The sequence below is a fragment of the Haliotis asinina genome, chromosome 7 (assembly GCF_037392515.1).
Source record: "Haliotis asinina isolate JCU_RB_2024 chromosome 7, JCU_Hal_asi_v2, whole genome shotgun sequence".
Classification (NCBI taxonomy): domain Eukaryota; kingdom Metazoa; phylum Mollusca; class Gastropoda; order Lepetellida; family Haliotidae; genus Haliotis; species Haliotis asinina.
In genome coordinates, this window is record NC_090286.1 from 718,256 (window position 1) to 742,206 (window position 23,951).

Below are 23,951 nucleotides of genomic sequence, written 5' to 3' on the forward strand. Positions count from 1 at the left end.
ATAACATAACCGTAAGCGAGCCACCGATCCTATATGGTCAGTCAAAACTTACAACATAGATAAAGTGGATATGAAAGCCGACGAACCTAACTTATACTACTTGAGGGGTGGGCCGGGTAGGGGATTTGTAAGAGAAGAATTATTGATCGTACCGTACGGCACAGTGTTACCGCCTGCCAAGTCACGGTAAACGTGATGGTGTGGCTTTGTAGTAGGGGCAATAATAGCAAGAGCTAAGGGTCCCACCAAAGCCTCATTTACTAAATGAGGCTTTTTAGAGGGGTTTTTGAAAAGTGTTTTCGGACTGTCATTCCCTATACTACTAGCTCAACGGAGTGAAGGAGCAAGAATAAGCAGAAATGTTATAGATATACCATATTGCTTAATTTTATCATGATTCTGTTGGAATGTTTTTGTCTTAAGTGTCGGCGTTGTTGTTAGATCTTTTGTAACATTTATTCTACAATAAACACACTTCTGGCGTAGTGGGCATATAAAGCATGGGAGGTAACTCTTTATGTATTCCATACGGAATAATAACTTGTTCCTTCACTGCTTTGAACCGGAAGCTGGCAGGGGTAATGGAGGCGAAGAACGGTCTGATGTACCACGAGTGGTGCTTAAAATGTTGAATAAAACATATTTTACATGAGTAATTGTAAATATGGAAATCTGAGATCACAACCTAGTCAGGAATTTGGAGTGTACCTTTGATGGTGGCGATATTTTATTTTGACACGAAAAATACTTTTTGAAAAGAAGCGAGGGAAGTGTGTTGCCAACCTTTGCACGCTTGGCTCGCATATATGAAGACTGGTCATTTTCTCTTTGCTGCACAACTCCACTTGCGCTACAGTTTGCCTGTAAGCTATGCTGCCGTGGCAACTGCGAAGGTTTGTCGCAGTGCGACTCACATTTTGGGGAAATCATGCAAATTGACAGGTTGGAAACTTAAAACAAATACATGCTCAAATTCCTTCTACCTTCTACATCATTTGTATTGCCAAGTTTGATTGGTTAGATAATTAAAAAAGTGAAAGTGAGTTGTAATTGGTTCGCTGAACTTCCCAGCAAAGACACCTGATTGGGTAAAAAGCCAACCCAGGGAAGTAATAAATTCATCTGGCAAGGCCGTAGATGCATCCAGGGTGTAGTGGAGAGTTATTGGAATGTATACTCTGGAGATGTCGAGGATGTAGGCCAGCTACTATGAGTATATTCTGTCATTTACTTTGAAGCCAGAGTTTGAATGTTACCATGCTTTATTAAGGTCTGGCGCAGTGTGCCGAGTTGTCATGGCAACTACGAGGGAAGGCTGGGAAACGCCAGGTGGATGGAGCACGGGTAGCCATGCAACACAACTATGGCATCGGTGGTGCTGCAGTGGTGACGATGTACCAGAAATATGGACAGCAAGTCTCATCCAAGCTGTGATGCAGAGGCAGAGAGGAGACACAACCGTTGGAGATGATTCCAGTGATATGCTTGAATGTCATCACAACTTCTTTCTAGTGATTGTATTTAATGACTGATGTGGATGAGAAGCTCTGAGTGTAAATTCAGAATTTGATCAGTGTGACTTGTCCTCCACAAAATCTGTGTCAGACACAATAATCAGGAATATTTAGTTACTTTTATGTACTACCACTAATATTCAGTTATCTTTAGGTACTATAACCAGGACATTTAGAGTTAGAAAGTTTATAAAACATTGATAAATATATAAGGAGAAATTGAAGTTAAGTTAGGAAGGGTCAATGTACTGGGAAAGTGCATTAACCAAGTAATCAAATTTTATGGATTCACTTTTCCCGGGGGAAATGGCGATTTCTCTGAAGTAACATGAAACTAATGTCGTGTTTAGACCAGAGTCTAGGAAATATTTGAGGACCTTTGTTTGTGAAAAACTATACCCAAAATAAAAGGAATTGAACGCCAAACTGGACTTATCCTTGAGTATACCGTCTGACTACATCATCCCCAGACAAAGAGTGGAGGAAATACAGATTGCCTAGGGAGAAGGGTATAACACCCCGACACCCTCAGGTAACAGATGGTGGAGATGCTTCAAGTTTTCCGTACCATGCTCAGGTTTTTTTCCTGTTGTGTGAAATGTTATGATTTTGTTGGACTAACAACTCAAGATGAAAGGTATGTGAACTATTTCTCCTGCTATGGGTATGTGCTATGTGGATCTGGAAGAAACTGTTGCCATTCATGGGAGGTTATGTACTGAAAAGGGTGAATTCCACCTTCATCAGTGTGAACATATCTCCACATGCCTGATAGTGAACAGTAACTCTATGGGCATCGGGACTTATAGATTTCCTGGACAGTGTGGTCACTACCAGAACAGTGTTATTGATTTCCTGGTGTTGGACAGTTTCAGCGGGACGGACCCCCCAAGCAGACTACTTGTGTGATTAGTAACTTTCTTCTGTGTTAATTGAATGTTTAGTATGTGTTCTGTGAAACTCTGAATCTGACTTTTATCTAACTTTGTGACTATTGTTTGTACCTATTATGTATATTTCATGTCATCTGATGATAAGGGTACAGTAGTTGAGTGTTCTACTCCCATTAACCATACTGATGCCTCAATTGATCTGCCAGCATTCTCACCAAGTTTCACTGCTTTAACTGGTCATGTTGATAGCTCATGTTAGGTTGTAGATCTAAATCTTTTGCCCTTAGTCACATCAATCTAGAGACATTTTATCTAAGTGAATCAGGGAAGACCAGTGCTTGGTTGAAACATAATGAAACGTTTATATCTCTGAACAATTATTGAGATGAGGGCAAGAAGGGAAATTTCAATTTGCAGTAAGATGGAAAAACTTTCAAATTGTTCGAGACAAAAGACTTCGACAGTGATTCATGGGAGTAAGTAAAAGCTGCTTTTCTTGATAGGTACATGCAGAATTCTGTGAAAATGTATGTTAGGTTAGATAGGTTGTACAGTAGGATGCAGAAGGACTCTGAGAACTTTGAGGAATTCATAAAAGATCTAAAACATGAGGCCAGAAGTCTTGATCGGCTTGACGATAGTTTTGTCAAGGATGCTGTGATCGGGAACTCCAAGCATCAGATAAAGCAGTTTATCTTGACAAGGTCTCACGATACAAAGGATGAGGTGCTTGAGAGTGCTCAGACAGCAGATGCTGCTTTTGGTAGCACATTGCCCTCCTCGGGTAAACTTGTGAAGCTTACTGAGGACCTTGAGGGAGAGATACTGTTCTTGACATTGAGGGAGAACTCAAGGGATCAGAGGAACAATTCATATGGACAGCATAGTGCTACTCCTTGCCGAGTAATATTTCAGAGTGACATTCAGGATTTCAGCCTCAAGAGCCTAGTGGAACACAGAACTTTTATTGCTCTCAGGGACAGAAACCATGGGCACTGTATCAGATGTCTCAGTCCATAGACAGAACTTGGTGCCGTGGACCATGTGGATGGTACACAGATGCCAAATTGGAGCGGATAAAAATCAGTTCGATGTATTAGGTATATCTTAAGAATTGGTCAGGAATTTCATGGCCATTCAACATTAACTTCAGGTATTGTCAGGTTTAGATTTTTTTCGAAGAAACAAAATTGCCATTGACATAAGTCGCAATAGACTGACTCAGAAACTTATACTTATGGATTTGGAATGGCAGAGTTCATTGCTTGTTCTTTTAGCAAATAGTGGGTCTAGTACAGACACACTATTACATGTTTATGTGGATGACCTGAACATAGAATTAAGGGTTTGTGAACCAACCGAGTCCATTACAGAATCTTTACATGTGTATGGTACTAGATGTATTACTCCACCTGAAAATCAAGTTGAATCATTCAGATGGATGAATGCTACCAGTCATTAAGTCGTTAAAATATTCACTTAGGCAGTTATATAGGTAAAAGAGAAAGTTGTCTTGGATAATATGTACAGTGAGACCAGTACAGCAAACACACTATAAAAGTTGTTGCAGGTGACAGTTCTTTACCTACTAGTCACTGAGTAAGAAACTATGTGACATGTCCTGACATGGCTTTGGCTATGCATTCGGGTACACAAAGTACTTGCCTCCATGTTGGATACACGAAGTGACCTGTCTTTGCAGGTTGGTTCACCAAATGACGACTTATCTTTCTGAATAGTCAGTTGGTGGTGCAGGTGGCAATGTCATATTGTTTAACAATGAACACATAAACACCATACATGTCAGTGATGACATATGCATGTCAACAGGTATGACTACAGGTGAGAGTTTAGGTATGTCCACAGGCATATCATCAGGTGGTGCAGGTGTATTAATAGGTGATTTGCTGTAGACAAGTAAATCCCAGGTGGTACCACAGGTGCAGTTACACCTATGTTTCCTGAATCTCAGTTTGACAATATAATAATTAAGGCAGGTGAATAACACTTTTCGTAGCTGACGCTGACATGACGGTCAAACTATAGAGTGAGTCTCAGTATTTGTAGATATTAAAACGGTTAAGGGAAACTCTATCAAATTTGTCAGGGACTGTGGTATGAAACCAGTAATGCAACGGATAGCAGACAAATCAAAGCAGTAGACAATGCATGTTGTATCACACGGGTAAAATGCACAAGGTCAGTTATCTAGATGTCTTAAAATGTGAAATGGTCCTATGGAATTTCTTCCAGCAGAAATAGTGGAGGATTTCCACATCAGAAAGACAATGAAGGGAAAAACAAAACGGAAGCACAAGTCCAAATGATAGAATTCCTGATCAACATGTTCCTAAACTCCGAGTATGGGATAGTTATACTTATTTTTTTAAGTCCCAATATTATTATGACACGTGTCAACTTATATGGGTACCCAAAGTTATGAGAAGTGATATGGAAAAGTCGCGGAGGGACGTGCCCGCGCACACGAGTATTGATGTATATGAAGCAGAGGGACATTCCTGCGTTTATGAGTATTGATGTATATGAAGCAGAGGGACATGACTGCATTTACGTGAATTAATGTATACGAAGCAGAGGGACATGCCTGCATTCGTGGTATATATAAAAGCTCAAAAGAGTCTAGAGATGACTGACACTCTCTAGTGTGGGGTAGATGAACATCTACCTCAGGTTTCTGTACGATGAGGACAGTCGAAAGACTAACGATGAATTCATTCGGGACGAAGGACGGAGTGTCGATCTGTCTCCTAGCCTGGGTGAAGACCTATAAATCGGTCGTGGAGTGTAAGCGGAGGCCAATTACATCGATGGGTGACAATTTTTTTTCTCGCCTGGTCAGAGGCAGTTGTATATGAGACGTACAGAGGATTCAGCTGAATATAAGTAGAGTGGTTGATCGACCAAAATAAGGGACTAACATAGGAAAGATTACCTATGACTGGGACTAACAGAGTAAGTGAACAAAACAGTTGGACATTAAATATTAACAAGGCCTTTATGATAAAATATTTGACTGACCCACGAGTACTGCATATTATTTTCTCATGAACAGAGACCGTACGAGCAATGTGCACTGTTCTGCAGTCTGTTTGATGTAGTAAACATCCCTTGTGGGAGAGTGATATGTTGTATGGTATATTGGTGACGACCAATTGGGATTGTTGGATATTCATTTACTTAGGAGAGATATTGTCTCATTAGGATAAGGAGAAGGAACAGAGTATTTGAAATCAGAAGATTTTTTTTTTCAATTGTTGATGTTTCATGGGACCTTTCAGCTTCAGAACTTCAATACACCGTTGACAACAGAACTAAATACCATTGACAACATGCATCTTACATACCTCTAAATTTCACTGGGGTACTATCTTTAGTTAAAGGGGAGTGAGTTATCTTTATGCACCAAAATCCACAGTATCTTACATTGGTAACAGAATTCCATGATACTATAAACTTCCAAAGGATAGGAATACTCAAACACTACACAATTTCGAAGGTATATTTCATCCGTCAGGACAGTACTGTTTATGTCACAATGATGCTCACTGCAACATCCAGTGACAAGACCACTTAACCATATCAAGTAAAGTCATTCCTGTGATGTATTTTCTTTTAGTCTTTGAGATTTGTAAAATTAGGGAAAGAGAAAATAATAATTTACCTACACTCAACTGGTCATCTCTCTACTGATAACTAGACTCTGATAGGGAACATGCTATGGCTATTATAAATTTCATATTTTTTATACGGACACTTAATTGGACACATTCTTTCATTCATGTACGTTTCCCTGATACATGGACATGAACCGTACCCAGTACTTATCAATGAGTCAGGTAGACTTTCTGCTCCACCACCTCGTGTAACAGTAAAGACAGAATACATCAAAGTTAAATTCTTGTTAAGTTTCTTTAAAACAGGAGAACATTGTAATGATTTCAGCACATGTGACTTAGAAAAGAAACTCACTCATGATAACATAAGTGAACTCAGACATACTAGTGTCCTCATGTTTTAATTATTCTATACTGTATTTAAATGTTGCATGATTTGTGAATTTATAATTAGAATGTGTAAAATGGTGTTGTAAAACTATTGTAGTCTGTGTGAAAAGAAAAATGTGAAAATGTTCAAGAGTCCAAACAAGAATCTTTACATGCATTTCGATTTGTACTGATTTTACTATACATCTGCATTGGCTATGTTCATTGGGATACTGTTTCAAGGTTGTTGATTGATACATGACTGTTTCGCTTCTCAGATAGGTACAACCAAAGACAGATCCTATCTGAGACATTTACTTGTATTTTGGCATTTTGAGTTTTCGGGTCCTCAGATATATAGGTACTCTGTTGATATTGTGTCATTTATGTATATCTTAATCTTTGCTATTGCTATGGATATGATGTTTATATGTGTACGATGAAACTTAAGCCATTTATCAGTCGCATGGGACATGCTCTCCAACAGGAGGGGCATGTATAACCAGGACATTTAGAGTTAGAAAGTTTATAAAACATTGATAAATATATAAGGAGAAATTGAAGTTAAGTTAGGAAGGGTCAATGTACTGGGAAAGTGCATTAACCAAGTAATCAAATTTTATGGATTCACTTTTCCCGGGGGAAATGGCGATTTCTCTGAAGTAACATGAAACTAATGTCGTGTTTAGACCAGAGTCTGGGAAATATTTGAGGACCTTTGTTTGTGAAAAACTATACCCAAAATAAAAGGAATTGAACGCCAAACTGGACTTATCCTTGAGTATACCGTCTGACTACATCATCCCCAGACAAAGAGTGGAGGAAATACAGATTGCCTAGGGAGAAGGGTATAACACCCCGACACCCTCAGGTAACAGTACTACCTCCAATATTTAGTTACCTTGATGTACTACCCTCAGTACCTTTATGTTCTACCTTCACTGTTTGGTTACCTTTATGTACTACCTCCAATATTCAGTTATCTTTATGTACCACCTCCACAGTTTAGTTATTTTTAGGTACAACATTCAATGTTGAGTTACCGGTAGGTACAGCCTCTAGTGTTTCGTTATCTTTATGTACTACATTCATGTTTGGTTACCTTTATGTACTACCTCCATTGTTTAGTTATCTTTATGTACCACCTCCACAGCTTAGTTATCTTTAGGTACTACATTCAGTGTTAAGTTACCTTTAGGTACAACCTTCCATATCTAGTCACCTTTATGTACCACCTCCAATGTTTACTTATGTTTGGGTACTGCCTCCAATTTTTAGTTACTTGGTACGACCTCCAATGTTTATCAGTGTTTAGTGTTTAGTGTTTAGTGTTTAGTGTTTAGTTATGTTCAGTGTCTTCTTACCTTTAGGTACAACCTCCAATCTTATCTTTATGTACTACAGTCAATGTTTACTTATCTTTAGGTACTACCTCCAATCTTATCTTTATGTACTACAGTCAATGTTTACTTATCTTTAGGTACTACCTCCAATCTTATCTTTATGTACTACAGTCAATGTTTACTTATCTTTAGGTACAACCTCCAATCTTATCTTTATGTACTACAGTCAATGTTTACTTATCTTTAGGTACAACCTCCAATCTTATCTTTATGTACTACAGTCAATATTTACTTATCTTTAGGTACTACCTCCAATCTTATCTTTATGTACTACAGTCAATGTTTACTTATCTTTAGGTACTACCTCCAATCTTATCTTTATGTACTACAGTCAATGTTTACTTATCTTTAGGTACTACCTCCAATCTTATCTTTATGTACTACAGTCAATGTTTACTTATCTTTAGGTACAACCTCCAATCTTATCTTTATGTACTACAGTCAATGTTTACTTATCTTTAGGTACTACCTCCAATATTTAGTTACCTTGATGTACTACCTTCAATACCTTTATGTACTACCTTCAATACCTTTATGTACTACCTTCAATACCTTTATGTACTACCTCCAATGTTTGGTTACCTTAATGTACTACCTCCAGTGTTAAGTTATCTTTAGGTACTACCCCCAATATTTAGTTACCTTGATGTACTACCTTCAATACCTTTATGTACCACCTTCAATACCTTTATGTACTACCTTCAATACCTTTATGTACTACGTCCAATGTTTGGTTACCTTAATGTACTACCTCCAGTGTTAAGTTATCTTTAGGTACAACCTCCAATGTTATCTTTATGTACTACAGTCAATGTTTACTTATCTTTAGGTACTACCTCCAATATTTAGTTACCTTGATGTACTACCTTCAATACCTTTATGTACTACCTTCAATACCTTTATGTACTACCTTCAATACCTTTATGTACTACCTCCAATGTTTGGTTACCTTAATGTACTACCTCCAGTGTTAAGTTATCTTTAGGTACTACCCCCAATATTTAGTTACCTTGATGTACTACCTTCAATACCTTTATGTACTACCTTCAATACCTTTATGTACTACCTTCAATAGTGTACTACGTCCAATGTTTGGTTACCTTAATGTACTACCTCCAGTGTTAAGTTATCTTTAGGTACAACCTCCAATGTTATCTTTATGTACTACAGTCAATGTTTACTTATCTTTAGGTACTACCTCCAATAGTTAGTTACCTTGATGTACTACCTTCAATACCTTTATGTACTACCTTCAATACCTTTATGTACTACCTTCAATACCTTTATGTACTACGTCCAATGTTTGGTTACCTTAATGTACTACCTCCAGTGTTAAGTTATCTTTAGGTACTACCCCCAATATTTAGTTACCTTGATGTACTACCTTCAATACCTTTATGTACTACCTTCAATACCTTTATGTACTACCTTCAATACCTTTATGTACTATCATCAATGTTTGGTTACCTTAATGTAGTACCTCCAGTGTTAAGTTATCTTTAGGTACTACCATCAATGTTTGGTTACCTTTATGTACTACCTTCAGTGTTTCGTTATCTTTAGGTACAACCTCCAATGTGAAGTTATCTTTATGTACTATATTCAATGTTTACTTACCTTAGGTATGCCCTCCAATGTTTAGTTATATTCAGTGTTTTGTACAACCTCCAATGTTATCTTTATGTACTACAGTCAATGTTTACTTATCTTTAGGTACTACCTTCAATGTTTAGTTACTTTTATGTACTAACTTCAATACCTTTATGTACTACCTCCAGTATTCAGTTATCTTTAGGTACTACCTCCAATATTTAGTTACCTTCATGTACTACCTTCAATACCTTTATGTACTACCTTCAATACCTTTATGTACTACCTTCAATACCTTTATGTACTACCTCCAATGTTTGGTTACCTTAATGTACTACCTCCAGTATTCAGTTATCTTTAGGTACTACCTCCAATATTTAGTTACCTTGATGTACTACCTTCAATACCTTTATGTACTACCTTCAATACCTTTATGTACTACCTTCAATACCTTTATGTACTACGTCCAATGTTTGGTTACCTTAATGTACTACCTCCAGTGTTAAGTTATCTTTAGGTACTACCCCCAATATTTAGTTACCTTGATGTACTACCTTCAATACCTTTATGTACTACCTTCAATACCTTTATGTACTACCATCAATGTTTGGTTACTTTTATGTACTACCTCCGATGTTAAGTTATCTTTAGGTACTACCATCAATGTTTACTTATCTTTAGGTACTACCATCAATGTTTGGTTAGCTTAATGTACTACCTCCAATGTTAAGTTGTCTTTAGGCACTACATTCAGTGTTTCGTTATCTTTAGGTACTACCATCAATGTTTGGTTACCTTAATGTACTACCTCCAATGTTAGGTTGTCTTTAGGTACTACCATCAATGTTTACTTATCTTTAGGTACTACCATCAATGTTTGGTTACTTTTATGTACTACCTCCAAAGTTTAGTTATCTTTAGGTACTACCATCAATGTTTACTTATCTTTAGGTACTACCATCAGTGTTTGGTTACTGTTATGTACTACCTTCAATGTTAAGTTTTCTTTAGGTACTACCTCCAATGTTAAGTTATCTTTAGGCACTACATTCAGTGTTTCGTTATCATTAGGTACTACCATCAATGTTTGGTTACTTTTATGTACTACCTCCAATGTTAAGTTATCTTTAGGCACTACATTCAATGTTTACTTATCTTTAGGTACTACCATCAATGTTTGGTTACCTTAATGTACTACCTCCAATGTTAAGTTATCTTTAGGCACTACATTCAGTGTTTCGTTATCATTAGGTACTACCATCAATGTTTGGTTACTTTTATGTACTACCTCCAATGTTAAGTTATCTTTAGGCACTACATTCAGTGTTTCGTTATCTTTAGGTACTACCATCAGTGTTTGGTTACTTTTATGTACTACCTCCAATGTTAAGTTATCTTTAGGCACTACATTCAGTGTTTCGTTATCTTTAGGTACTACCATCAATGTTTGGTTACTTTTATGTTCTACCTCCAATGTTAAGTTATCTTTAGGTACTACATTCAGTGTTTCGTTATCTTTAGGTACTACCATCAATGTTTGGTTACCTTAATGTACTACCTCCAATGTTAAGTTATCTTTAGGCACTACATTCAGTGTTTCGTTATCTTTAGGTACTACCATCAATGTTTGGTTACTTTTATGTACTACCTCCAATGTTAAGTTGTCTTTAGGTACTACATTCAGTGTTTCGTTATCTTTAGGTACTACCATCAATGTTTGGTTACCTTAATGTACTACCTCCAATGTTAAGTTGTCTTTAGGCACTACATTCAGTGTTTCGTTATCTTTAGGTACTACCATCAATGTTTGGTTACCTTAATGTACTACCTCCAATGTTAAGTTATCTTTAGGCACTACATTCAGTGTTTCGTTATCTTTATGTACTACCTTCAATACCTTTATGTACTACCTTCAATACCTTTATGTACTACGTCCAATGTTTGGTTACCTTAATGTACTACCTCCAGTGTTAAGTTATCTTTAGGTACTACATTCAGTGTTTCGTTATCTTTAGGTACTACCATCAATGTTTGGTTACCTTAATGTACTACCTCCAATGTTAAGTTATCTTTAGGCACTACATTCAGTGTTTCGTTATCTTTAGGTACTACCATCAATGTTTGGTTACCTTAATGTACTACCTCCAATGTTAAGTTATCTTTAGGCACTACATTCAGTGTTTCGTTATCTTTAGGTACTACCATCAATGTTTGGTTACTTTTATGTACTACCTCCAATGTTAAGTTGTCTTTAGGTACTACATTCAGTGTTTCGTTATCTTTAGGTACTACCATCAATGTTTGGTTACCTTAATGTACTACCTCCAATGTTAAGTTGTCTTTAGGCACTACATTCAGTGTTTCGTTATCTTTAGGTACTACCATCAATGTTTGGTTACCTTAATGTACTACCTCCAATGTTAAGTTATCTTTAGGCACTACATTCAGTGTTTCGTTATCTTTATGTACTACCTTCAATACCTTTATGTACTACCTTCAATACCTTTATGTACTACGTCCAATGTTTGGTTACCTTAATGTACTACCTCCAGTGTTAAGTTATCTTTAGGTACTACCCCCAATATTTAGTTACCTTGATGTACTACCTTCAATACCTTTATGTACTACCTTCAATACCTTTATGTACTACCTTCAATACCTTTATGTACTACCATCAATGTTTGGTTACTTTTATGTACTACCTCCGATGTTAAGTTATCTTTAGGTACTACCATCAATGTTTACTTATCTTTAGGTACTACCATCAATGTTTGGTTACCTTAATGTACTACCTCCAATGTTAAGTTGTCTTTAGGCACTACATTCAGTGTTTCGTTATCTTTAGGTACTACCATCAATGTTTGGTTACCTTAATGTACTACCTCCAATGTTAGGTTGTCTTTAGGTACTACCATCAATGTTTACTTATCTTTAGGTACTACCATCAATGTTTGGTTACTTTTATGTACTACCTCCAAAGTTTAGTTATCTTTAGGTACTACCATCAATGTTTACTTATCTTTAGGTACTACCATCAGTGTTTGGTTACTGTTATGTACTACCTTCAATGTTAAGTTTTCTTTAGGTACTACCTCCAATGTTAAGTTATCTTTAGGCACTACATTCAGTGTTTCGTTATCATTAGGTACTACCATCAATGTTTGGTTACTTTTATGTACTACCTCCAATGTTAAGTTATCTTTAGGCACTACATTCAATGTTTACTTATCTTTAGGTACTACCATCAATGTTTGGTTACTTTTATGTACTACCTCCAATGTTAAGTTATCTTTAGGCACTACATTCAATGTTTACTTATCTTTAGGTACTACCATCAATGTTTGGTTACCTTAATGTACTACCTCCAATGTTAAGTTATCTTTAGGCACTACATTCAGTGTTTCGTTATCATTAGGTACTACCATCAATGTTTGGTTACTTTTATGTACTACCTCCAATGTTAAGTTATCTTTAGGCACTACATTCAGTGTTTCGTTATCATTAGGTACTACCATCAATGTTTGGTTACTTTTATGTACTACCTCCAATGTTAAGTTGTCTTTAGGTACTACATTCAGTGTTTCGTTATCATTAGGTACTACCATCAATGTTTGGTTACTTTTATGTACTACCTCCAATGTTAAGTTATCTTTAGGCACTACATTCAGTGTTTCGTTATCATTAGGTACTACCATCAATGTTTGGTTACTTTTATGTACTACCTCCAATGTTAAGTTATCTTTAGGCACTACATTCAGTGTTTCGTTATCATTAGGTACTACCATCAATGTTTGGTTACTTTTATGTACTACCTCCAATGTTAAGTTGTCTTTAGGCACTACATTCAGTGTTTCGTTATCTTTAGGTACTACCATCAGTGTTTGGTTACTTTTATGTACTACCTCCAATGTTAAGTTATCTTTAGGTACTACATTCAGTGTTTCGTTATCTTTAGGTACTACCATCAATGTTTGGTTACTTTTATGTACTACCTCCAATGTTAAGTTATCTTTAGGCACTACATTCAGTGTTTCGTTATCATTAGGTACTACCATCAATGTTTGGTTACTTTTATGTACTACCTCCAATGTTAAGTTGTCTTTAGGTACTACATTCAGTGTTTCGTTATCTTTAGGTACTACCATCAATGTTTGGTTACCTTAATGTACTACCTCCAATGTTAAGTTGTCTTTAGGCACTACATTCAGTGTTTCGTTATCTTTAGGTACTACCATCAATGTTTGGTTACCTTAATGTACTACCTCCAATGTTAAGTTGTCTTTAGGTACTACATTCAGTGTTTCGTTATCTTTAGGTACTACCATCAATGTTTGGTTACTTTTATGTACTACCTCCAATGTTAAGTTATCTTTAGGCACTACATTCAGTGTTTCGTTATCATTAGGTACTACCATCAATGTTTGGTTTCTTTTATGTACTACCTCCAATGTTAAGTTGTCTTTAGGTACTACATTCAGTGTTTCGTTATCTTTAGGTACTACCATCAATGTTTGGTTACCTTAATGTACTACCTCCAATGTTAAGTTGTCTTTAGGCACTACATTCAATGTTTACTTATCTTTAGGTACTACCATCAATGTTTGGTTACCTTAATGTACTACCTCTAATGTTAAGTTATCTTTAGGCACTACATTCAATGTTTACTTATCTTTAGGTACTACCATCAATGTTTGGTTACTTTTATGTACTACCTCCAATGTTAAGTTATCTTTAGGCACTACATTCAGTGTTTCGTTATCATTAGGTACTACCATCAATGTTTGGTTACTTTTATGTACTACCTCCAATGTTAAGTTGTCTTTAGGTACTACATTCAGTGTTTCGTTATCTTTAGGTACTACCATCAATGTTTGGTTACCTTAATGTACTACCTCCAATGTTAAGTTATCTTTAGGTACTACATTCAGTGTTTCGTTATCTTTAGGTACTACCATCAATGTTTGGTTACTTTTATGTACTACCTCCAATGTTAAGTTGTCTTTAGGTACTACATTCAGTGTTTCGTTATCTTTAGGTACTACCATCAATGTTTGGTTACTTTTATGTACTACCTCCAATGTTATGTTGTCTTTAGGCACTACATTCAGTGTTTTGTTATCTTTAGGTACTACCATCAATGTTTGGTTACTTTTATGTACTACCTCCAATGTTAAGTTGTCTTTAGGTACTACATTCAGTGTTTCGTTATCTTTAGGTACTACCATCAATGTTTGGTTACCTTAATGTACTACCTCCAATGTTAAGTTGTCTTTAGGTACTACATTCAGTGTTTCGTTATCTTTAGGTACTACCATCAATGTTTGGTTACTTTTATGTACTACCTCCAATGTTATGTTATCTTTAGGTACTACATTCAGTGTTTTGTTATCTTTAGGTACTACCATCAATGTTTGGTTAGCTTAATGTACTACCTCCAATGTTAAGTTGTCTTTAGGTACTACATTCAGTGTTTCGTTATCTTGAGGTACTACCATCAATGTTTGGTTACTTTTATGTACTACCTCCAATGTTAAGTTGTCTTTAGGTACTACATTCAGTGTTTCGTTATCTTTAGGTACTACCATCAATGTTTGGTTACCTTAATGTACTACCTCCAATGTTAAGTTGTCTTTAGGCACTACATTCAATGTTTACTTATCTTTAGGTACTACCATCAATGTTTGGTTACCTTAATGTACTACCTCCAATGTTAAGTTATCTTTAGGCACTACATTCAATGTTTACTTATCTTTAGGTACTCTCATCAATGTTTGGTTACTTTTATGTACTACCTCCAATGTTAAGTTATCTTTAGGCACTACATTCAGTGTTTCGTTATCATTAGGTACTACCATCAATGTTTGGTTACTTTTATGTACTACCTCCAATGTTAAGTTGTCTTTAGGTACTACATTCAGTGTTTCGTTATCTTTAGGTACTACCATCAATGTTTGGTTACCTTAATGTACTACCTCCAATGTTAAGTTATCTTTAGGTACTACATTCAGTGTTTCGTTATCTTTAGGTACTACCATCAATGTTTGGTTACTTTTATGTACTACCTCCAATGTTAAGTTGTCTTTAGGTACTACATTCAGTGTTTCGTTATCATTAGGTACTACCATCAATGTTTGGTTACTTTTATGTACTACCTCCAATGTTATGTTATCTTTAGGCACTACATTCAGTGTTTTGTTATCTTTAGGTACTACCATCAATGTTTGGTTACTTTTATGTACTACCTCCAATGTTAAGTTGTCTTTAGGTACTACATTCAGTGTTTCGTTATCTTTAGGTACTACCATCAATGTTTGGTTACCTTTATGTACTACCTCCAATGTTAAGTTGTCTTTAGGTACTACATTCAGTGTTTCGTTATCTTTAGGTACTACCATCAATGTTTGGTTACTTTTATGTACTACCTCCAATGTTATGTTATCTTTAGGTACTACATTCAGTGTTTTGTTATCTTTAGGTACTACCATCAATGTTTGGTTAGCTTAATGTACTACCTCCAATGTTAAGTTGTCTTTAGGTACTACATTCAGTGTTTCGTTATCTTGAGGTACTACCATCAATGTTTGGTTACCTTAATGTACTACCTCCAATGTTAAGTTGTCTTTAGGTACTACATTCAGTGTTTCGTTATCTTTAGGTACTACCATCAATGTTTGGTTACTTTTATGTACTACCTCCAATGTTAAGTTGTCTTTAGGCACTACATTCAGTGTTTTGTTATCTTTAGGTACTACCATCAATGTTTGGTAACCTTAATGTACTACCTCCAATGTTAAGTTGTCTTTAGGTACTACATTCAGTGTTTCGTTATCTTTAGGTACTACCATCAATGTTTGGTTACCTTAATGTACTACCTCCAATGTTAAGTTGTCTTTAGGTACTACATTCAGTGTTTTGTTATCTTTAGGTACTACCATCAATGTTTGGTAACCTTAATGTACTACCTCCAATGTTAAGTTGTCTTTAGGTACTACATTCAGTGTTTCGTTATCTTTAGGTACTACCATCAATGTTTGGTTACCTTAATGTACTACCTCCAATGTTAAGTTGTCTTTAGGTACTACATTCAGTGTTTTGTTATCTTTAGGTACTACCATCAATGTTTGGTAACCTTAATGTACTACCTCCAATGTTAAGTTGTCTTTAGGTACTACATTCAGTGTTTCGTTATCTTTAGGTACTACCATCAATGTTTGGTAACCTTAATGTACTACCTCCAATGTTAAGTTATCTTTAGGTACTACATTCAGTGTTTCGTTATCTTTAGGTACTACCATCAATGTTTGGTTACCTTAATGTACTACCTCCAATGTTAAGTTGTCTTTAGGTACTACATTCAGTGTTTCGTTATCTTTAGGTACTACCATCAATGTTTGGTTACCTTAATGTACTACCTCCAATGTTAAGTTGTCTTTAGGTACTACCATCAATGTTTACTTATCTTTAGGTACTACCATCAATGTTTGGTTACTTTTATGTACTACCTCCAATGTTAAGTTGTCTTTAGGCACTACATTCAGTGTTTCGTTATCATTAGGTACTACCATCAATGTTTGGTTACCTTAATGTACTACCTCCAATGCTAAGTTACCTTAATGTACTACCTCCAATGTTAAGTTGTCTTTAGGTACTACCATCAATGTTTACTTATCTTTAGGTACTACCATCAATGTTTGGTTACTTTTATGTACTACCTCCAATGTTAAGTTGTCTTTAGGTACTACATTCAGTGTTTCGTTATCATTAGGTACTACCATCAATGTTTGGTTACCTTAATGTACTACCTCCAATGTTAAGTTGTCTTTAGGTACTACATTCAGTGTTTCGTTATCATTAGGTACTACCATCAATGTTTGGTTACCTTAATGTACTACCTCCAATGTTAAGTTGTCTTTAGGTACTACCATCAATGTTTACTTATCTTTAGGTACTACCATCAATGTTTGGTTACTTTTATGTACTACCTCCAATGTTAAGTTGTCTTTAGGCACTACATTCAGTGTTTCGTTATCTTTAGGTACTACCATCAGTGTTTGGTTACCTTAATGTACTACCTCCAATGTTAAGTTGTCTTTAGGTACTACATTCAGTGTTTCGTTATCATTAGGTACTACCATCAATGTTTGGTTACCTTAATGTACTACCTCCAATGTTAAGTTGTCTTTAGGTACTACATTCAGTGTTTCGTTATCATTAGGTACTACCATCAATGTTTGGTTACTTTTATGTACTACCTCCAATGTTAAGTTGTCTTTAGGCACTACATTCAGTGTTTCGTTATCTTTAGGTACTACCATCAGTGTTTGGTTACCTTAATGTACTACCTCCAATGTTAAGTTGTCTTTAGGTACTACATTCAGTGTTTCGTTATCATTAGGTACTACCATCAATGTTTGGTTACCTTAATGTACTACCTCCAATGTTAAGTTGTCTTTAGGTACTACATTCAGTGTTTCGTTATCTTTAGGTACTACCATCAATGTTTGGTTACTTTTATGTACTACCTCCAATGCTAAGTTACCTTAATGTACTACCTCCAATGGATGAAGACTTTTATGGATAGACAACTTCTTTCTTGCAATAGACGTGACGTTTCGGTGTAGATTCTAACACTGTTATCAAGCAAAAGATGCAAATCATATGCACAGGGAGAATACATGCATGGCAGGGATGTGAGTTAAAACAGTAGACGGGGTTGATGTATAGTGTGTTGACATGAGGGTTGGTTGTGATAAGAGATGACAAAGCCAGTGGGCAACTGTTGGTTATTCTTGATTAGGTTTGATTAGGTGATCTTAAGCTGTAGGGATGTAATAACCTTGATCTCTGTTGATTGTCGGGCTGAGTCATTTGATGTTGACTGCCTCAAGGATGCTGATGTTGTTCCAAGGTATGGTATGGTTTGGGTGGGCATGGATGTGGTCGGACAAGGAAACTCTGATATGTGAGTTTCATTTCCGGAGCACAACTAGAAAGCTTCTTAATATCTTTCAGCAAAACTTGGCAGATATGTGAGCTAAACTCTATAGTGGTGCCTTTGCTATTTACAAATTGTTGGCATTTTTATTTTTCCTGGTTTCCATGGAAACAATTCAAACTGAGAACCCAAAGGGAGGGATGGGCTTCGTTTCCAGAGCACTTAATAATATCTTTCAGTAGATCTTGGCAGATATATGAGATAGAATATGAAGTGGTAGCTTTTGTTATTTACAGATTTTTGTCATATTTATTTTTCTTGGTTTCCATGGAAAGAATTCATACTTAGTCTTTAAAGGGAGGGATGGGCTCTGTTTCTGGAGCACAACTTGAAAACTTTCTAATATCTTTCTGCAAAACTTGGCAGATATGTGAAGTAAACCCCAAAGTGGTGCCTTTCGCTATTTACCAATTTTTGGCATTTTTATTTTGCCTTGTTGCCATGGAAACAATTCAGACTTAGTATCAAAAGGGAGGAATGGGCTTCGTTTCCAGAGCACACCTTGAAAACCATTTGGTATCTTTAAATAGATCTTGGCAGATATATGAGACAGGTCTTGAAGTGGTGCCTTTTGCTGTTTACAGATATACAGCATTTATATTTTTCATTATTTCCATGGAAACAATTCAAACCTAGTCTGAAAAGAACATCAAGTAACTGTCAGATGATACGTCCTTTCAAGTATGTGGGGGCTGAGGGAGATGTCATCTTCTGATGACTCATGTTTAATCATAGGCAACAACCTGAGGCATTATATTGTCTCTGACATCACTACATGAGACTCAGTAACTGGGATGGGAGGACCTTGGATGGAGCACAGAGGTACAGACCTGCACCAATTACACAAATATTCATGTCAAAACTCAATTCCTAATAAGTCTATTGCATACAAGTACGTTTGAATTTTTGTAAATTCTCAATAAATTTAATCTTACATGTGAATACACAAAAATGTCAAATCTTATCTTGCATACTGGTGGATAGATATTATAACTGACGAATATTGAGGGATTCTATTTCAGCACATGAACTTGGCAACTTGCCGACTTTCTTATCATTTCTCACATTACAGATCAAATATAAATAACACATGTACCAACTCTGAAACTATATTTTTTATCAAAAAGTTGAAAACGGCAAATACCCAATTATGTTTGAGTGAGATGGGTACAGTTTGTTCAGATAAACACAAGCGAGTATGCCCTGTTGTAGCCTTGGGAGTAGCTGTGTTGTAACATCTCTGTCTTGTGCTTGTTACAATCACCAGTACTACTTCATGACTCCATCTGTCTTGGAGCTCATAAAGGTCACATAATGACTCACAACACCCACATATGTATTTGTTAATCATTGGTTTCATTCAAAAACTACAAGTTGTTTATTTTCATCCTTTGAAGCAGCACAGTGCTGACGTACAGTCCAACATCCATACAGTTCCCAAGTCATGTGACCTGTGTCCGGGAGGAAGCCATATCACCTGTTGTGGGATCAGCTGATTAGCCCCACACCATCTCGCTTAAAACCGGTGTCCGAGGTAACATATGATATTATACATATATTGACAGTGACCTCACAATTGTAAATAAAGCTGTGAAATGATTCTGTGTGTCTGTTGTTGACAGTGTTGGGTTATGTCTTTGTCATGGTACACATCCATGTGGGGGTACACATCTATGAGGGGGTACACATCTGTGTGGGGATACACATATTTGTGGCAGTACACATCTATGAAGGGGTACACATCTGTGTGGGGATACACATATTTGTGGCAGTACACATCTATGAAGGGGTACACATCTGTGTGGGGATACACATATTTGTGGCAGTACACATCTATGAAGGGGTACACATCTGTGTGGGGATACACATATTTGTGGCAGTACACATCTATGAAGGGGTACACATCTGTGTGGGGATACACATATTTGTGGCAGTACACATCTATGAAGGGGTACACATCTGTGTGGGGATACACATATTTGTGGCAGTACACATCTATGAAGGGGTACACATCTGTGTGGGGATACACATATTTGTGGCAGTACACATCTATGAAGGGGTACACATCTGTGTGGGGATACACATATTTGTGGCAGTACACATCTATGAAGGGGTACACATCTGTGTGGGGATACACATATTTGTGGCAGTACACATCTATGAAGGGGTACACATCTGTGTGGGGATACACATATTTGTGGCAGTACACATCTATGAAGGGGTACACATCTGTGTGGGGATACACATATTTGTGGCAGTACACATCTATGAAGGGGTACACATCTGTGTGGGGATACACATATTTGTGGCAGTACACATCTATGAGGGGGTACACATCTGTGTGGGGATACACATATTTGTGGCAGTACACATCTATGAAGGGGTACACATCTGTGTGGGGATACACATATTTGTGGCAGTACACATCTATGAAGGGGTACACATCTGTGTGGGGATACACATATTTGTGGCAGTACACATCTATGAAGGGGTACACATCTGTGTGGGGATACACATATTTGTGGCAGTACACATCTATGAAGGGGTACACATCTGTGTGGGGATACACATATTTGTGGCAGTACACATCTATGAGGGGGTACACATCTATGAAGGGGTACACATCTGTGTGGGGATACACATATTTGTGGCAGTACACATCTATGAAGGGGTATACATCTATGAAGGGGTACACATCTGTGTGGGGATACACATATTTGTGGCAGTACACATCTATGAGGGGGTACACATCTATGAAGGGGTACACATCTGTGTGGGGATACACATATTTGTGGCAGTACACATCTATGAAGGGGTACACATCTATGAAGGGGTACACATCTGTGTGGGGATACACATATTTGTGGCAGTACACATCTATGAGGGGGTACACATCTATGAAGGGGTACACATCTGTGTGGGGATACACATATTGTGGCAGTACACATCTATGAAGGGGTACACATCTGTGTGGGGATACACATATTTGTGGCAGTACACATCTATGAAGGGGTACACATCTGTGTGGGGATACACATATTTGTGGCAGTACACATCTATGAAGGGGTACACATCTGTGTGGGGATACACATATTTGTGGCAGTACACATCTATGAGGGGATACATGTCTTGGTGGGGATAAATGTATTTGTGGCAGTACACATCTATAAAGGGGTACACATCTGTGTGGGGATACACATATTTGTGGCAGTACACATCTATGAAGGGGTACACATCTGTGTGGGGATACACATATTTGTGGCAGTACACATCTATGAGGGGATACATGTCTTGGTGGGGATAAATGTATTTGTGGCAGTACACATCTATAAAGGGGTACACATCTGTGTGGGGATACACATATTTGTGGCAGTACACATCTATGAGGGGGTACACATCTATGAGGGGGTACACATGCATGTGGGGGTACACATCTATGTGGGGATACATGTCTTGGTGGGGATAAATGTATTTGTGGCAGTACACATCTATGAAGGGGTACACATCTATGTGGGGATACATGTCTTTGTGGCAGTACACATCTGTGAGGGGATACATGTATTTGTGGCAGTATACATCTATGAGGGGGTACACGTATTTGTGGCAGTACACATCTATGTGGGGATACACGTATTTGTGGCAGTACACATCTATGTGGGATACACGTATTTGTGGCAGTACACATCTATGTGGGGATACACATATTTGTGGCTGTACACATCAAAGTGGGGATACACATATTTGTGGCAGTACACATCTATGTGGGGATACATATCTTTGTAGGGGTACACGTCTTTGTACGGCTATGCATCCACTTTGGGGTAGGCATCTTTGTAGGGGAACGTCTTTGTGGGGGTACACGTCTATGTGTGGGGTACATGGTTGTGGGATACATAACCATTTTTTTCTTGTTTTCTTGGCAACAATTTGGACTTTGTCTTTCCGGAGCAGAATTTTGAATCTAACTGACCGATCTTCACCATATTTGCTATATTGCCCTTCCATATCATGTAGATGTGCCTCTTGGGTGTTTGAGGAGTGTTTTTTTAAATTTTAGTTTATTCTGTGTCCATGGCAACAGTTTGGAATTGTTGATTTGTTGACAAGCAATTAAATTCAGTTGAATATAAAAATATTAAATGAAGATCTTACAAACACAAAAAGAGTCATCAGAAAATGACACATCCCCCCAGCCTCCACATATTTGAAAGGACAAATAGCCTGACAGTTACTTGATCCCTTTTATCGCCCCGACATGTAATGCAGGGGGATATAGTCGATGCCTCGTGCGTCCGTAATCATTTTGTTTCCAGAGCATAACTCAGAAACCATTCAATATTTTTAGACCAAAATTGATAGATATAATAATCTCAACATATAGTTGTGCCTTTTGCTATTTACAGAGTTTGGGCATTTTTATTTTTTTTGTTTTTCAATGGAACATTTTGGTGTTATTCTAGTGGTGGGGTGGGCTTCGTTACCGGAGCAGAACGCAAAAACCGTTCAATATTTTTCAGCAAAACTTGGTAGATATATCAGTCAGAACCTGAAGTGGTGCCTTTTGGTATTTACAGATTTTTATGATATATTATTTTTCGGTTTCCATGGAAACGTTTCGGACTTCGTCTCAAAATGGAGGGATGGGCTTCGTTTCCGGAGCAGACCTCAAAATCTGTTCGTTTTTCTGCAAGCTAAAATTGTGCCCTTTGCTATTTACAGGTTTTTGTGATTTCTTAGTTTCTCAGTTTCCATTCAAATTGAGAGGTGTGTTTCGTTTCCGGAGCACATCTGGCAGACCCCAAAGTGGTGCCTTTTGCTATTTACAGGTTTTTGTGATTTATAATTGTCTGGGTTTCCATGGAAACATTTCAGACTTCGTCTCAAATGTGAGGGATGGACTTCATTTCCGGAGCACACCTCAAAAACTTCTACATATCATTCTGCAAAACTTGGCAGATATGTAGGGGAGACCCTAAAGTGCTGCCTTTTGCTACTTTTGTGATTTATCATTTTCCCAGTTTCCATGGAAACAATTCTGACTTAGTCTCAAAGTGGAGGGATGGGCTTCGTTTCCGGAGCAGAACTTGAAAATTATTCATGATCTTACAGCAAAACATGGCAGATATTTCAGGCAGACCACAAAGTGCCTTTTTCTATTTACAATGTTTTGGCATTTTTATTTTTCCTGGTTTCCATGGTAACAACTCTGACTTAGTCTCAAAATGGAGGGATAGGCTTCGCTTCCAGAGGACAACTCGAAAACCATTTGACATCTTTCAACAGATCTTGGCAGATATAGGAGACTGATCTTGAAGTGGTGCCTTTTGCTGTTTACATGGCATTCATATTTTTCATAACTTCCATGGAAACGATTCAAACCTAATCTAAGAAAACATCAAGTAACTCTCAGATGATTTGTCCTTTCAAATATGTGGGGGCCGGGGGACATGTCATCTTTTGATGACTCTTGTTTAGATTTGAAGCCCATCCCTCCATTTTGAGACTAAGTTTAAATTGTTTTCATGGAAACCTGGAAAGTAAAAATGCCAAAA

General features: G+C 37.1%; 2 protein-coding genes across 2 annotated transcripts in view; one reads left to right on the forward strand and one right to left on the reverse strand.

Moving 5' to 3' along the window:
• Positions 1–7,176, forward strand: part of LOC137290746 (sterol carrier protein 2-like) — a 28,039-nt gene extending 20,863 nt beyond the window's left edge. Inside the window, exon 5 of the mRNA XM_067821863.1 lies at positions 1,271–7,176. Within this exon, the coding sequence (XP_067677964.1) occupies positions 1,271–1,434 (164 nt within the window). The 3' untranslated portion in view covers positions 1,435–7,176. The remainder of the gene's footprint in view (positions 1–1,270) is intronic.
• An 11,994-nt stretch (positions 7,177–19,170) lies between these two features.
• On the reverse strand, positions 19,171–22,382 carry LOC137291134 (uncharacterized). Its single transcript, XM_067822421.1, has 3 exons — positions 22,370–22,382; positions 20,020–21,312; positions 19,171–19,229 (listed from the first exon to the last, which is right to left on the reverse strand). Exons 1-3 carry the CDS (start codon positions 22,380–22,382, stop codon positions 19,171–19,173), a joined length of 1,365 nt encoding a protein of 454 aa, XP_067678522.1.
• Positions 22,383–23,951: the final 1,569 nt, after the last annotated feature.

Bases quoted from the DNA above. Each gene is read 5' to 3' on its own strand.
- LOC137291134 (XM_067822421.1), bottom strand. The intron at 19,230-20,019 runs GTCAACAACAGA...TAATTGGTGCAG, and splicing joins CAAAGACATAACCCAACACT to GTCTGTACCTCTGTGCTCCA.